At 43.8% G+C, this 13,470-nt stretch overlaps 1 protein-coding gene and 1 long non-coding RNA gene across 5 annotated transcripts in view; one reads left to right on the top strand and one right to left on the bottom strand.

Annotated features, from left to right (window-relative positions):
• RIOX2 (ribosomal oxygenase 2) overlaps positions 1-13,470 on the top strand; it is a 56,964-nt gene that overhangs the window by 18,768 nt on the left and 24,726 nt on the right. For all 4 annotated transcript variants that reach the window (XM_010590393.3, XM_023548168.2, XM_064273081.1 and 1 more), the window contains exons 4-7: positions 1,051-1,179; positions 6,331-6,434; positions 9,805-9,907; positions 10,696-10,864. In XM_010590393.3, the coding sequence (XP_010588695.1) occupies positions 1,051-1,179; positions 6,331-6,434; positions 9,805-9,907; positions 10,696-10,864 (505 nt within the window). The remainder of the gene's footprint in view (positions 1-1,050; positions 1,180-6,330; positions 6,435-9,804; positions 9,908-10,695; positions 10,865-13,470) is intronic.
• On the bottom strand, positions 1,173-9,808 carry LOC135228302 (uncharacterized). The gene is made up of 3 exons (XR_010318695.1): positions 7,974-9,808; positions 4,721-4,831; positions 1,173-3,319 (listed from the first exon to the last, which is right to left on the bottom strand). It is a non-coding gene; the product is annotated as an uncharacterized LOC135228302 (long non-coding RNA).

Consider the following 13,470-nt stretch of genomic DNA (forward strand, 5'->3'; position numbering starts at 1 on the left):
GGGTCATGGTTTCACTTCAGCCCTGGCACCTAATAAGTGTTGATTTCACACTCATGTGGCTTCCAAAAAAAGTTAACTCTTTGGCTTAGGTGTTTCATCATATTATTTTTGTGGTAATATAAGGTGTGAGCACAGAGTTTAGTCAAAGGCCCTTCTTTTTTCCTTTGGGTGCAATTTGGTATTAGTATATTTTCAAAAAAAAATTTTTTTTAATTTAAATAGAGCATTAAGATGCCTTTGGCTGAATGAAGGAATAAAAAACATGTAGTTTTCTTATCTGCAAAGGCCCTTGCAGTATTCAGGATTTTAGACATTCAGTACTATCTGAAGCTTGGCTTTTCCATCAGAGATTACGGGCTTTCAGCTGTCTGATGGAAGATTTAAAGGTATGAGATAGTGGGATATAAAGAACTCAGAGAGGCTCTAAGAAAGTGGGGAGAATGAATATCTGTTCAGCACTGGGGTTCATGATTACCTACCAATAGTTGTAACTTTAAGTGTAGAGGGAAATGTATTTCCAATCTTTTATTTATTTATTTTTAATTTTATTGTGTTTTAGGTGAAACTTTACAGCGCACATTTGTTTCTCATTCAAAAATTTATACATAAATTTTTTTTGTGACGTTGGTTGCAATCCCCAGAATATATCAGGACTCTCCCCGTTTCCCTTTCTACCCTGGGGTCTCAGTGTCCATTCATCCAGTTTTCCTGTCCTTTCCTGTCTTTTCATCTTGGTTTTGGGTAGGCGTTGCCCATTTGGTCTTGAGTACTTAATTGACCTAAGAAACATGTTCCTCAATGTGTATTGTTGTTTGTTTTATAAGCCTGTCTAGTCTTTGGTTGAAAGGTGGACTTCGGCAGTGGCTTCAGTCCTGAATTAGCAAGATGTCTGAGGGCCATAGTCTTGGGGATTCCTCAATCTTTTATTTTTATTTTTAATCTGAAACTTGTGAGTTGTCTAAGCCCTTTGAGAGCTATAATTCTTGAAGTACTTTGGCTCGTGAGCTGTCAGGAAGCTTTCTGATGCTCCTGGGTTTTGCGGCTCCCTAGGTTTTCATCCTGCAGCTGGAGGGAGAGAAACACTGGCGCCTCTACCATCCCACTGTGCCCCTGGCTCGAGAGTACAGCGTGGAGGCTGAGGACAGGATCGGGAGGCCGACACACGAGTTCACATTGAAGGTACGTGTCTTAGTTTCTTAGTGCTGCTGTAACAGAAATACCACGAGTAGGTGGCTTTAACAAACAGAAATTTATTTTCTCACAGTTTAGGAGACTGAAAGTCGGAATTTAGGGCACTGACTCAAGGGGAAGACCCGCTGCCATCTCTGTGGGAAGGCCCTTGTCTCTTTTTAGCTTCTGTTCCTGGGTTTCTTGGCCATCTTCATGTGGCCTAACATCTCTTTTCCCCGTCTGTGCTTCCTGTTTCTCTGAGCATGATCTGCTCTTTATATCTCAAAAGTGATTGGCTTAAAACACACCCTACACTGAAATGGCCTCATTAACATAACAAAGAAAACCCTGTTCCCAAATGGATTGCATCTACAAGTATAGGGGTTAGAATTTACAACACATATTTTTGGGGGGACACAATTCAATCCATAACAGTATGGGACTACCATTGTGGGTGCCTCTCTTGTTCTTAAGACAAGTTCAGGGTGAAGATTTAGTTCCTCTGTAACACAGCCACCCCAGTGGGAGGATATCAAAGAGTCTTGGTGTGTAGAGGGCTTCTCATTCTAGTTACCCAGCTTCTAAAGGTGATTTGGTGGTTTGTACTTACAAATGGAGTGAGCCGAGGAAGTATTAAGCTCATTTTCCAAATGACCTGTCTCCAAGTATGACCTAAGTTCGATAGGCATGCATTAGGAGTTCAGAGATTCACCAGCTTCTATAGGCCTCCACACTCCTTTCTCTAGAGTAAAAATGGAAGCTTTGGTCTTGGGCAGTTCATCCATATTCAAGACAACAGCCAGCACTGGGCCTGAGGTTGTTTAGCCAGAGTCCAGCCAGATTTTGTTGTTGTTGTTGTTACTGAAACAAAAAATGACCCCACTTTTCCACTTGGTTATACAACAGACCATCTCTGCATCTCCTTGCCCACCCCCCATGTCGTCACCAGAAGCACAGCTAATTATGAAAGCTCTTGAGGAGTCCTCCTCCAGGAAGCCAGGTGGCTTAATTGTGTGCTGGTTCATTGCATCTTGCTGCTGAGAAAACCTATCTTTGAACAGGTAGCCTGGATACGATCATGGCTAATACAATCCCCAGCAAGAAAGATGGTTAAGAAGGAACCTTAGCGGGATAGTAATAGCTCCATAATTAAATTTAATATTTTTCTTAAAAAGCATTAATTTTAATTTCCTTTAGTGGCAATAAAGCAGTAATTAATACAAATAATCCCAAAGATTCTAACAACTTGATAAATTTGCACATAGCTCGTGTTTTTGTATTTCTTTCATCTTGAATCCAAGTCGTAATTAGTATCTAATTCCTACTCAATGTTTTGTGTCCTTTTCTTGCTTTTAAAGTCTCTGCCTGTTATCAATAACTGGGGAAACAACCTCCCTTTCTAGAACAGGTCTGTGTATTCTAGGAACTTATTTAAACACAAAAATAAAAGTATGCGTCTTTGTTTTTTATGCTCTTGAACAGGAGTTGGCAAACTGTGGCCAAGGGGCCACATCCTACCTGCTGCCCGTTTTTGTAAATAAAGTTTATTGGGACACAGCCCCACTCGTTCCTTTAAGTGTTATCTGTGGCTGTGTTCACCTTGGAACCCTGGTGGCATAGTGGTTAAGAGCTTGGCTGCTAACCAAAAGGTCAGCAGTTCGAATCTACCTGCCACTCGTTGGAAGTCCTATGGGATAGTTCTTCTCTGTCCCATAAGGTCACTATGGGTCAGAATGAACTCTGCGGCAGTGGGTTTGGGTTTTTGGTTTGGTGTTCACCTTATAGTGGCAGAGTTGAGTGGTTGCCACAGGGACTATGTGGCCTACAAATCGAAAATATTTGCCATCTGGCCCTTTACAGAAGGAGTTTGCCAACTCCTGCTTTTGGTTGAGCATATTTATGTCGGTTCTTGGTTGATTATTTTTAAGCTGAAGACTAAACCAGTCCATGACCTCTGAGGCCAAGACTGAGCTTCTCAGACGTATGATTGGGCTGCTTGCCTTTCCTGAGGAGGTCAGGCTTCGTGGTGCTCTTTAAGCACAGAACGTGTGGATTCTTTGTGCTGTTGCCATTCACTTGGAGGAGAGGAAGCAGATGCCCGTGAACACATCCGTCCTGACCACAGTTCATGAGAGAAGCCCTGAGTCTCCTGGAAGAATAAAGATAGCGTGGTGTGGTACCGCGTTCTTCACGTGTGTTTCTGTATGTACATGTGCGTTTTTAAACCACTGGATCTATCCAAATGAAATGTTACGTGAACACCTCGTCCCCAGCCTGCTTCTTCCTCTAAGTTGTGTCACCGTTCTGCTTGTGCAGGACAGAACCCTTGGACATGGATTTCTATGAAAGACTCCTTCCTATCTGGCATCCCCTTTGCAGACTTTTCTGACACGACAACCATTATCATCCTTTTTAGATCATGTGCATCCCTTGTCCAGACCTCCAGTGTCTTTCCCTTAAATCCAGAATGAAAGCCAAAGTCCGTAGAATGGTACAGTAGACCCTGTGATCTGGTCCCTCCGCTGCCTTCCTGGCCTCAGCTCCCATCAGTCCCTCCTTCACTCACGCCCTCGAGTCATGCTGGCAACTCGATGCTCCTTAAACACGCCAAGCACGCTCTAGTTTCAGAACCTTTGCACTTGGTCTTCCTTCTCCCTGGCATCCCTTCTTCCCAGCTAGTCACATGGTTTGCTGTCTCATTTCCTAAAGTCTCTACTGTAATGTCACCCTGTATGGATTAAATAGTGCCCTCCCCCCAAAGATATGTTGGCGTCCTAACCGTTGGTACCTTGAATGTGACCTTACGTGGAAATAGGGTCCTCGAAGATGCTATTAGTTAACATGAGGTCATACTGGAGTAGTGTAGGCCCTAACCCGATGTGTCTGGTGCCCTTATAAAAAGAGAAGAGGAACACAAGGAGAAGAGGGTCATGTGAAGATGGAGGCGGAGATTGGGGTGATGTATGTATAAGCCAAGAACGCCAAGAGTTGCCAGGAACTACCAGAGCCTGGGGAGAGGCAAGGAAAGATCTTCCCCTGGAACCTTCACACTTTGACTCCAGACTTCTAGCCTCCAGAGCTGTGAGGTGATACATTTCTGAGGTTTGAAGCCAATTTTCTGTACTTTGTTATGGTAGTCCTAGCAAACACACCCTATCAGAGTACGGTTTCACTGGCCATCCTTGATAAAATTGTGCCTTTTACCCCAAGCACACCCCGCTCCCCGGTTCCCCCTTTGTTTGTATTGCATTCGCTACCAGTTGACATTATTTATTTATTGCTTTATTTAATCTCTCTGCCCCCAGTAGAATGTCTTGGTTGTGTCTGTTCTCTCTTCCTCTTCTTGGACTGTCTTTGTCTTCCCCCATTGGAACGTTCCACCTAAGGGCAGGTGTTTGTTTTGTTCAGTGCTCTATCCCCAGTGCCTGGAGTGGTGCAAGGGGTGATGAATGAATGAATGAGTAAATATATGTAAAGGGCCTCACTCTGGGCCTGGCCCAGAGACGCTCAGGAAAGAATAGCTATCATTACCAGTAAAACATGTATTTACCTGAAGTCCTAAGTTTCATGTCAGTTAGGTGTCATGCAGGGCAAGTGAGCATCCCAGATAGCTCTTAGGAAAATAGATATTTGTATATCGTCTCATGCTTCACAAAATGTCCTAAAATTTAAAAAGAAAAAAAAAAAAAGGTTCAGCTGATTTCTTGAGCTCTTGCTCCAGGGCTGGTGCTCTTAGCTGGTGTACTAGACTGCTTGCCTTCCTGTAGTTGCAGGGGAGATAAGCAGCTCACATAATTCCCACTTAACTCCTTAGACACTACTGTGTAGCCTGTTTTGGTTCAGGTGAGACTCGGGAGTTGGTAGCCCAGGGCAGGAGTGATTTGGGGAGAACATTTCAGGGTTGGAGTGATGTGGGCAGAGTATTTCAGGCCACGGACTTGAGGAGAGAAAAGAGCTAGGGTGGATGAGACTCAGCTGGCCAAGAAAGTGATGGATTTTTAGTTAACCTGTAGTTTTTAGGTTCAAATGAAGGATTATATCACTTTTTGTCCATTCATTGCAACATTTATTGAGCCTCTGTTTGTGCTGGGTGCTTTGCTGGGTTAGACTCTGGGGGATACAAGGTGGATAAGATATAAACCCTGCCTGGAGCGAGTAAAATGGAAAAGTTTTACGTGTGTACTAATTGATACTCCTTCTCAGTATTTTATTTCACTAGTTCACCTATAATTTTCTGTAAACCCAACTGTTTAGTTTGCAGAGTTTTAGGTATCCTTTTAATAAACAGGTTTTTTTTTTTTTAATTCTATTATATATTCTATTTAAAAAGGGAATTTATCAGAAGTAATGTTAAAATGTTAGTTATAATAGGAAGAGAGATCCATTAATATAGCTTACCATTTTTGGATTTGGGCCACCTTTAATTAGGGAATAATAAGTAAGATTCAGTAAGTAACTTTAGCTCTATGAATAGATAATAGTCATACTGCAAATAATTTGTATCCCTTTTGTGACCTAATTTACAAATGTTAAAAAAAATGCATTGCAATTCTGCTTTTGCTGCTTACTTAAAGCTATTTCAGCAGGCAGGGTGGGGTGTGGACAAACTGTTACGAGATGAGGGACTATAGGTAAAATAATAATTCTAATACAACCACCTGTCCACCGTTGCCCCAAGAGCTTTGGATGCAGTATCTCTTTTAACCCTTATATAATAATCCTGTGAGATGTGGGGCTGTTAACTCCATTTTATAGGTAAAGGAACTGAAGCTTTGGTGGTTAAGTGATTTGCCTGGATCACAACCAGTAAGTGGAAGAGTCTGTAAGACTGTAAGGCACCCACTCTTGACCACTGCATGACTCGGCAGGTAGGGAGGGAGTGGCAAGATCTCTCCTTCCATGGTCCTGGAATTGAGGAGGGTAGTCCATGCATATTTGGTCTCAGCTTGTGAATGAAGAAAGTGGGCTGAGGCACTGAGAGCCTCTTGTAGATTGTGTCTTGCTGTGAGAGGTTCACTGTGACGCTCACACAGCACCCTTCTAACCACTAGGTGATGGCTTCTGTAATGGAGAAGTGAAACTCAAAGCCTTTATTATCTCCTTAAGACAAAGAGGACTGAGAAGGTACTCTCTTTCCCTCTTTTTTTTCCCTCCCTTCAGCCAGGTGATCTGCTCTACTTTCCCAGAGGGACCATTCATCAAGCAGACACTCCTCCGGGGCTGGCCCACTCCACTCATGTGACCATCAGCACCTACCAGAACAGGTAAACACTGTGTCTCCCAGCCCAGCATCCTAGGACAGCTCTGAGCTGTGGTCCACAGCAGCCATGTTCAGAGGGTCATGAGGGAGTTGGCCACTACCTGTCCATGTTTATCTCCCCAGAGACTGCCATGTTCCTTTAGTCTCCCATCTGTGACATAGACACTCATAGGAATGTTATGAACCTGACTCTGTAGAGAACACTGGGCCCAAATACAGCATCCTACAGTTTGGAAAGAAAGAATCGTAGCTGTGGGTATGTTAGCGTGTTAGTGATGCTAGGCTGGATTCTTAGTCTCTTTAAGGTTTCTGCTTTTCACAGTCCATGAAATTAAAGTCAGAAAGGTAGCCTGGAACCATGGGAGTGAAAAGTGCATGTATTGGAAAGAGTTCCAGTTAAAACCATATTCCTTTCTGGCAGAGTGCCTTGTCATATGACGGGGACTGAGGCAGTGGTGTGTGTGTTATTTCCTAACGGCAGCAACCTTGTTAGTCCAGACTGCATTGAAAAACACCAGCCATTGATTAATTTATTTGGCAAGCAGGTTCTAGATCCTGGGCTAGTTGATGGAAAAGCAAACATTTATTGGAGGGGCTATGAAAGAACTTACACGTTGGAAGTGATGGTTGGAGGAGAGCTAGACATGTAAATAGTTACCAAATAGTGTGATAAATTCCATCGTAGATTTGCACAGGAGACACTTGGAGCATAGGAAGGCACTTAACGAGGCTGGCATAGCAGGGAAGCCTTCAGAAATGACATCGAAGCTGAGTGAGTCTTAAAAGATGAGCAAGCAGGGGTGGTGGGTTGGAAGGCCAGAGTTGGGCGTTCCAGGTCCATGAGACAGCAAGTCCCCTTCTACCTTCAAAGCCTTAGCTTGCAAAACATGTTAGTAGGCATCTCTCTGATTTCTCATCTGGTGGTTCAGTGTTAAATTAATCCCTGTATTAACCCCTGTAAAGACAGCCTGAAGTTAGTGCTGTCTTTGCCCACAGAGAAGGCCAAAGCTTCTATTAGACTTGCTTTATGTGCCATGTGCCTAGTAAGTTTTTTGCATGATGAAGAACAGAAAGTCACCCAGGCTGCCTCCAGAGCAGGGGCAATCAAGAGAGTGAGTCACGGGAACTATAAAAGGGCCAAGCCAGAGAGAGCTGGAACCAGAGTTCACTCTGGATCCAGGGCCACGCTGGACCTCGGCAGCCACTGAGTTGTCCTGTGAACATCCGGGTATGTTCTGGTGTCCCACCGTTAGTGTTACTTAGCTACTCCCTCTTGTCTCTCGGAGCCTTGATATCTCTTACTGCTACCAACTGGTTTTCTACTACTTGGTTTTCTCTCCCTCTCTTTCTTCCTCAGTTTCTTTTTCCTCATGACATTGGCTCATCATAAGCTACTATCAGTTGTTTCTCTGCCCTCCCTCTGTCTCACTGAACCCGTTAGCTTGGCTTCTGCTGTTAACTGGCTCACTCTCTGTTTCCCTAATCCCAACTGTGAAAACCTGATAGGCTGCCCCTGGGTTGTGCCCTTCCTTAGTTCACTCACCTGGGTCTGTGGAAGGGCCTCAGAAGTTACGAAGGGGCTGCCCAAGGCTGTGGATGGGCACCAGACTGATTGCTGTGTCTAGGCCCTTTTGTTGGTGATGCTGGAGTTCAAATGGGGAAGATTGAACTCGAGGACTGCTGCTCCTCAGAGATGCTAACTGTGCTTTGAGTCTGGTGCTCCTTTACTACTGTGACAGGATGAAGATTTGGAGCCTGGGGTGTGGAAAAGCAGCAGGTTGGTTTGGCTGTTTTATTGACATGAACCCCTGAGGAGGTGTTATTCTTAAATTTTGGAGAGGCCCAAGGTATAGTCTGAGTCTTTGAAGAGCATGGAAGACTGTTTAACTGCTTTTGTATTCCTCTATGAGCTGTTGCCTTGTGGCTTCCACCCATAACCCTGAAAAGGAAGCAGCTTGATTTATGCTGCTGAACAGTCTGCAGGCATCCTCCAGGTTGACGGCCAATAAAAATGTGAGGTCAAATGTAACATTAAGTTGCAAAGCAGTGATGCTGCAAGGTAGTGGATGTTTTGGGGAAAGTCTCTCTCCTGTGGCTTTTGTCCTCCTTTGCCACTTTTCTAGGAAGGAAGCATAAAAGTGTTAATTTTGCTTACTGAGTGAGAAGCAAAAGTCATACTGTGAATTTCCATTTTGCAGATAGCTGGCAATCTGAAATTGACTGGTGACACAGAGGAAAATTTTAAACAGCTAAGAAATGTTTAAAGAGAGCAACCCCACAGAGTGTGTTTCTTACATTGGCAATCATTGAGGAAGAAGCCAATTCTAAATTCCCCGAGAACACAGAGGTGATTGAACATGGGAGGCTCATTCCTGCATGTTAATTTTGGCCACTGGCGTCGACTTTCTACCCCAGTAAAAACATTGCTAAAGTTTAACAAGCTGCAAAGTCAATTGCTTTGAAATTGTTAATGTTGGTGAACATTTCACTGAGAAAAGTGCCCGGTAAAGGAAAATGCAATGTTTAACTATTCACATAATTTCGCAGTCCAGGGATATGGCTGTTACCCCAATTGTATTTCTTTTGTATTTATTATAAGTTTTTTCTAAACTCTGTGATTGAGTGTTCCTCACAGATACTTAGGTTGTAGTAGTAAACATAAAAAAAATACGATCCCTTGTACTTCCTGTTTTATGACAGTATATGATTAATTCTCTGGGACCTTTAAGAGAAATCATGGTTAAATGTAGCTTCCCACCTTTCACTTTCTCAGTGAGTATCTGGGAATGGAGAGGGAGGGAGGCAATGTGGTTCATGAAGGTATTCAGTTTTCATGCTGAGTCATGTCACATTGAACTCAAAATGCTTGAGTATAGTGTCTCAGTTTGTGAGTGTTGCTGTAACACAAATACCACAAGTGGGTAGCTTTAAAGAACAGTAATTTGTTTTCTTAAAGTTCTGGAGGCTAGTCCAAATCAGAGTCTCTGTCGATTCCTTCCTTGTCTGTAGCCCAGGGCCTTCCTTGGTTCTTGGTCACCCTCACGTGGCATCAGTCTTCTTCCGTTTGTACTTGGTTCTGTGTTTGATCTGCTCTTTTTATACCTCAGGAGTGATGAGATTTAGGGCACACCCTACAACTGATGTGGCCTCATTCATATAACACAGAGAACCCTATTCCCAAATGGGGTTACATCCAGAGGTACAGGGGTTAGGATTCCCACACATTTTGTGGGGCGGGGTGGGGGACACAATTCAATCCATAACAGGCAGGTAAATTGGAACCCAATTTGTAGCTTTTGGCTTTACTAGCAATTAGCATTTTAGCTATATTTTGTATGTGTTCACTATTTTTTTTTTCTTGTTGCATGTTCCAGTTCATGGGGAGATTTCCTTTTGGATACCATTTCCGGGCTTGTGTTTGATACTGCAAAGGAAGACATTGAGTTACGTGCTGGCTTACCCCGGCAGCTGCTCCTGGTAAGGAGTAAAGGCAGATGGGAAAGAAGTGAGGTAGGCACCTCCCAGGCAAGCTGAAGCTTTGGCCTACCTATGTAGGCATTCCAGAATCTTCCTCCCTCAGATGAGCCAAACTTGCCTCCTCCCATGCTGACCCGCTGGGGTGTATGATCTGCAGAATAAATGGCATGTCCTGTGTGACGTGGTGATGCAGAGAACCAAGGGTGTTGTAGAAACCGTGGCCTTTCTGTATTTCACTGTGGCAGTAGCAGGCACTGGGGGCCTGTTGGCTGAAGAAATGGTTGGATAGATAACTAATGTGGCCATGACCTATGTCTGTAGGTTCAGTACACATCAGTTTACTGATAGGAGAGACCCACTGGAGATTCTGGCCTTGGTGTGTTCTTGGTTTTCTTGTCCTTGTTTTATGCTTTAAACGGAAACACTGTCTGGTTTTGAGAAGATGTGTGAATTAATCTGAGGTGAACAAAAGCTGTGTTCACTGTTCGAAGCAGTCACCTCAGGACAGAGACTCACTCTTCAAAAGGCAGAGCTGAGGCTGCACTGTATTTCCAGGGATCCCTCTCTGTCTAGGCAAAATCTGGAAAAATGATCTTTTTTACAAATGATAGGCAGCTTAAGATGAACAGTGGTCACAAGGAAATGATGGGGTCTTGTTCTTAAGGGCCCCAGCCCTCTCCCCTGTCCCCCCGTGGGTTGTGTCTGCCCTGGGTGTTGTGATCAGCGCACTGTGACCTGGCCAGTGAGTTCTGCCGGGGCTGGTGCCAGGGTCATTTCTGTGTTTCTAGCAGGTGGGAAGCACAACGGTTACAACAAGATTAAGTGGCTTTCTGAGGATGCTTGCAGACCGGCTGGAGGGCACCGAAGAATTGCTTTCATCAGACATGAAGAAGGATTTTGTTGTGAACAGACTGCCCCCTTACCGTATGGGGCATGGGGCAGAGCTTTCAACACCAGGTACAGCCTGCTGTTTCTTCCGTGTGGCACAGGGGTACGGTGGGGTAGTCTCAGGTTTCTTGGATGGGCTCCTCTTTGAGCAGATGGGAAGTATTTAGTATTAACGTGGACCTAGAGCTATCTGTAGTGTGTTGTGGCTGGACTGTAACAGCAGCATACTGCTGCTCACAAGTCATTTGCAAAAAACTTGCATCCCAGCATAATGGGAAATAACAGCCGTATTATTTTGAGTGAGAAACATGTATATTTATGGGCGCCCTGGTATTTATTATCTTCAGTTTTAAGAACTTCAACATTGAGACAAAATCTTATTGGGATTAGCTCAGGGATGGGTAAAACGTTGCCATCAGCAGGTGAAAACACAAGAATGCCTCAGGTTATTATTGACCTTCCCCAAATCCTAGGTGATTGATCTCGTGGCAGATTTAGGCTGTGAATGATGTAACACACTTCTGGATGTATCCATCCTACAGCCAAGGACCACCAGGACCACACTCCTGCACTCAGGCAACGTTGGGTTGACTTATTGCAACGAGGAAGACCATACACCACTGCAGACTGTGGGGCAGCACAGTTAGAAGGTGTTAGAAGGGACTTAAGGGGATCTGGGCTTGTGTTTGGTGATTTGGGGGAGGGTTTAAGGAAGCAGGGCTTTGCTCTGGATTGGATACAGTCAGGATATGGAGGTGGTTCTATGATTGGGTATCTCAAAGCTTATCTAGAAGGTTTGCCGTTGGGTGCCATTGAGTCAATTCCGACTCATAGCAACCCTATGCGATGGAGTAAAACTGCCCCGTGGGATTTTCTAGGCTATGACCTTTATCAGAAACCCTGGTGGCGTAGTGGTTAAGTGTTACGGTTGCTAACCAAAGGGTCAGCAGTTTGAATCCGCCAGGTACTCCTTGGAAACTCTGTGGGGCAGTTCTACTCTGTCCTCTAGGGTCGCTATGAGTCGGAATCGACTCGACGGCGCTGGGTTTGGTTTTGGATAATCTTTATCATGTAGGGGATGGAGTCTTTTCTCCCATGGAGCCACTGGGTGCATTTGAGCCAAGAGCCTTATGCTTAGCAGCTGAGTGCTTAACCATTGCGCAACCAAGGCTCCTTATCGAGAAGGTAGGAGGGCTGAAATGAGGCTAAAGCTGTAGTTAGTAAAGCATAGCAGTCATCCATATCAGCCAGGACAGGAGGATGTTGAATCATTTTTATAGTTTGGATGATGTTCTTGTTTTTGTCTGAGTTCAGACATGAGTATGGAGGAATCTTGTTTTTGTCTTGATTCATCACGTCACAGAGTGGTCTTGTCTGATGTTAGTGTTCTGTGAAGTTGTTTATGTTCAACAAGAGAACACCAAGGCCTTGCTGTGAATGCCAGGCCAGCTCTCGGACTGCTTTTTTCTTTCTCGTTAGGATTGAATGATAGTTATTATTTTTACTTTTATAAAACCCTCATTTATTGTCAGTTGAGAACCACCGAAATGGACAACCTGTAAGGTCTCTTCGGAGCCCTGGTGGTTAAGAGCTTGGCTGCTAACCAAAAGGTTGGCAGTTCAGATCCACCAGCTGCTCCTTCGAAACTCTCTGGGGCAGTTCTCTGTCCTGTAGGGTTGCTATGAGTTGAGATCTACTTGATGGCAATGGGTTTGTTTGTTTTTAAGATTCCTTCGAACATTGATTCTATATATATTTTTATTGTGTAATAATCTTTGGAGGAAGTTTAGAATTTGTTTTTGATTGCTTCTATTTTTTTTTTTTATTCAAAATAGCAGTGTTTTACCAATGCATATGTTAATCTTTAGTAGAACTGGGGTCACTGAATACAAACTTAAGGCCCAGAATATTTTATCTAAGGTTTTCCTTGTCTTAGCTATTGAAGTCAATGAATTTATCATCCCTCAAAAGTCTTTCCCCATCCAAATGACCCTGTAAGGCTCGTCTGCTTTTAGTGGCTCCTTTTTCACTGAGTTAAATCTTTTTTAAATCCAATTTAGAGAGGTGTAGATTGTTATTTTTCCATTTGTCCAGTTTTCTTGTCCTCTCCTGCTTTCTCATCCTTGCTCCCGATCTGGTGTGCCCATTTAGTCGGGTATACATGGTTGAGTTACGTGTGTCATTTGTTTTATAGACCTGTGTAATTTTTCACTGAAGGATGAACTTCAGGAGAGACTTCAGTACTGAGTTAAAAGAGTGTCCAGGGGCCATCCTCTCATGGTTTCTCCAGGCTCTGTCAGTCTGTTTTTTTTTTTTTTGTGACCTTGAATTTTGGTTTACCCTTTTCTCCCGTTCTGAGATCCTCTATTGTAATCCCTCTCAGAGCAGTTGGTGGTGGTAGCTGGGGCCCATGTGGTTACTCTGCACTTAGTCTGCGAAGGCTGTGGTAGTTGTGGTCTATTAGTCCTTTGGACTAATCTTTCCCTGATGTCTTTAGTTTTCTTCATTCTCCTTTGCTCCAGATGGGGTTGACTTCTTTCACTCAGCATAATGCCCTCCAGATTTATCCATATGGTGAGATGTTTTGCAGATTCATAATTGCTTTTTATCATTGCACAGTATTCCATTATGTATATGTACCATAGTTTATCCATTTATCTGTTGAAGGGCACTTA

This window comes from Loxodonta africana, chromosome 20, assembly GCF_030014295.1.
Source record: "Loxodonta africana isolate mLoxAfr1 chromosome 20, mLoxAfr1.hap2, whole genome shotgun sequence".
NCBI classification, from domain to species: Eukaryota; Metazoa; Chordata; class Mammalia; order Proboscidea; family Elephantidae; genus Loxodonta; species Loxodonta africana.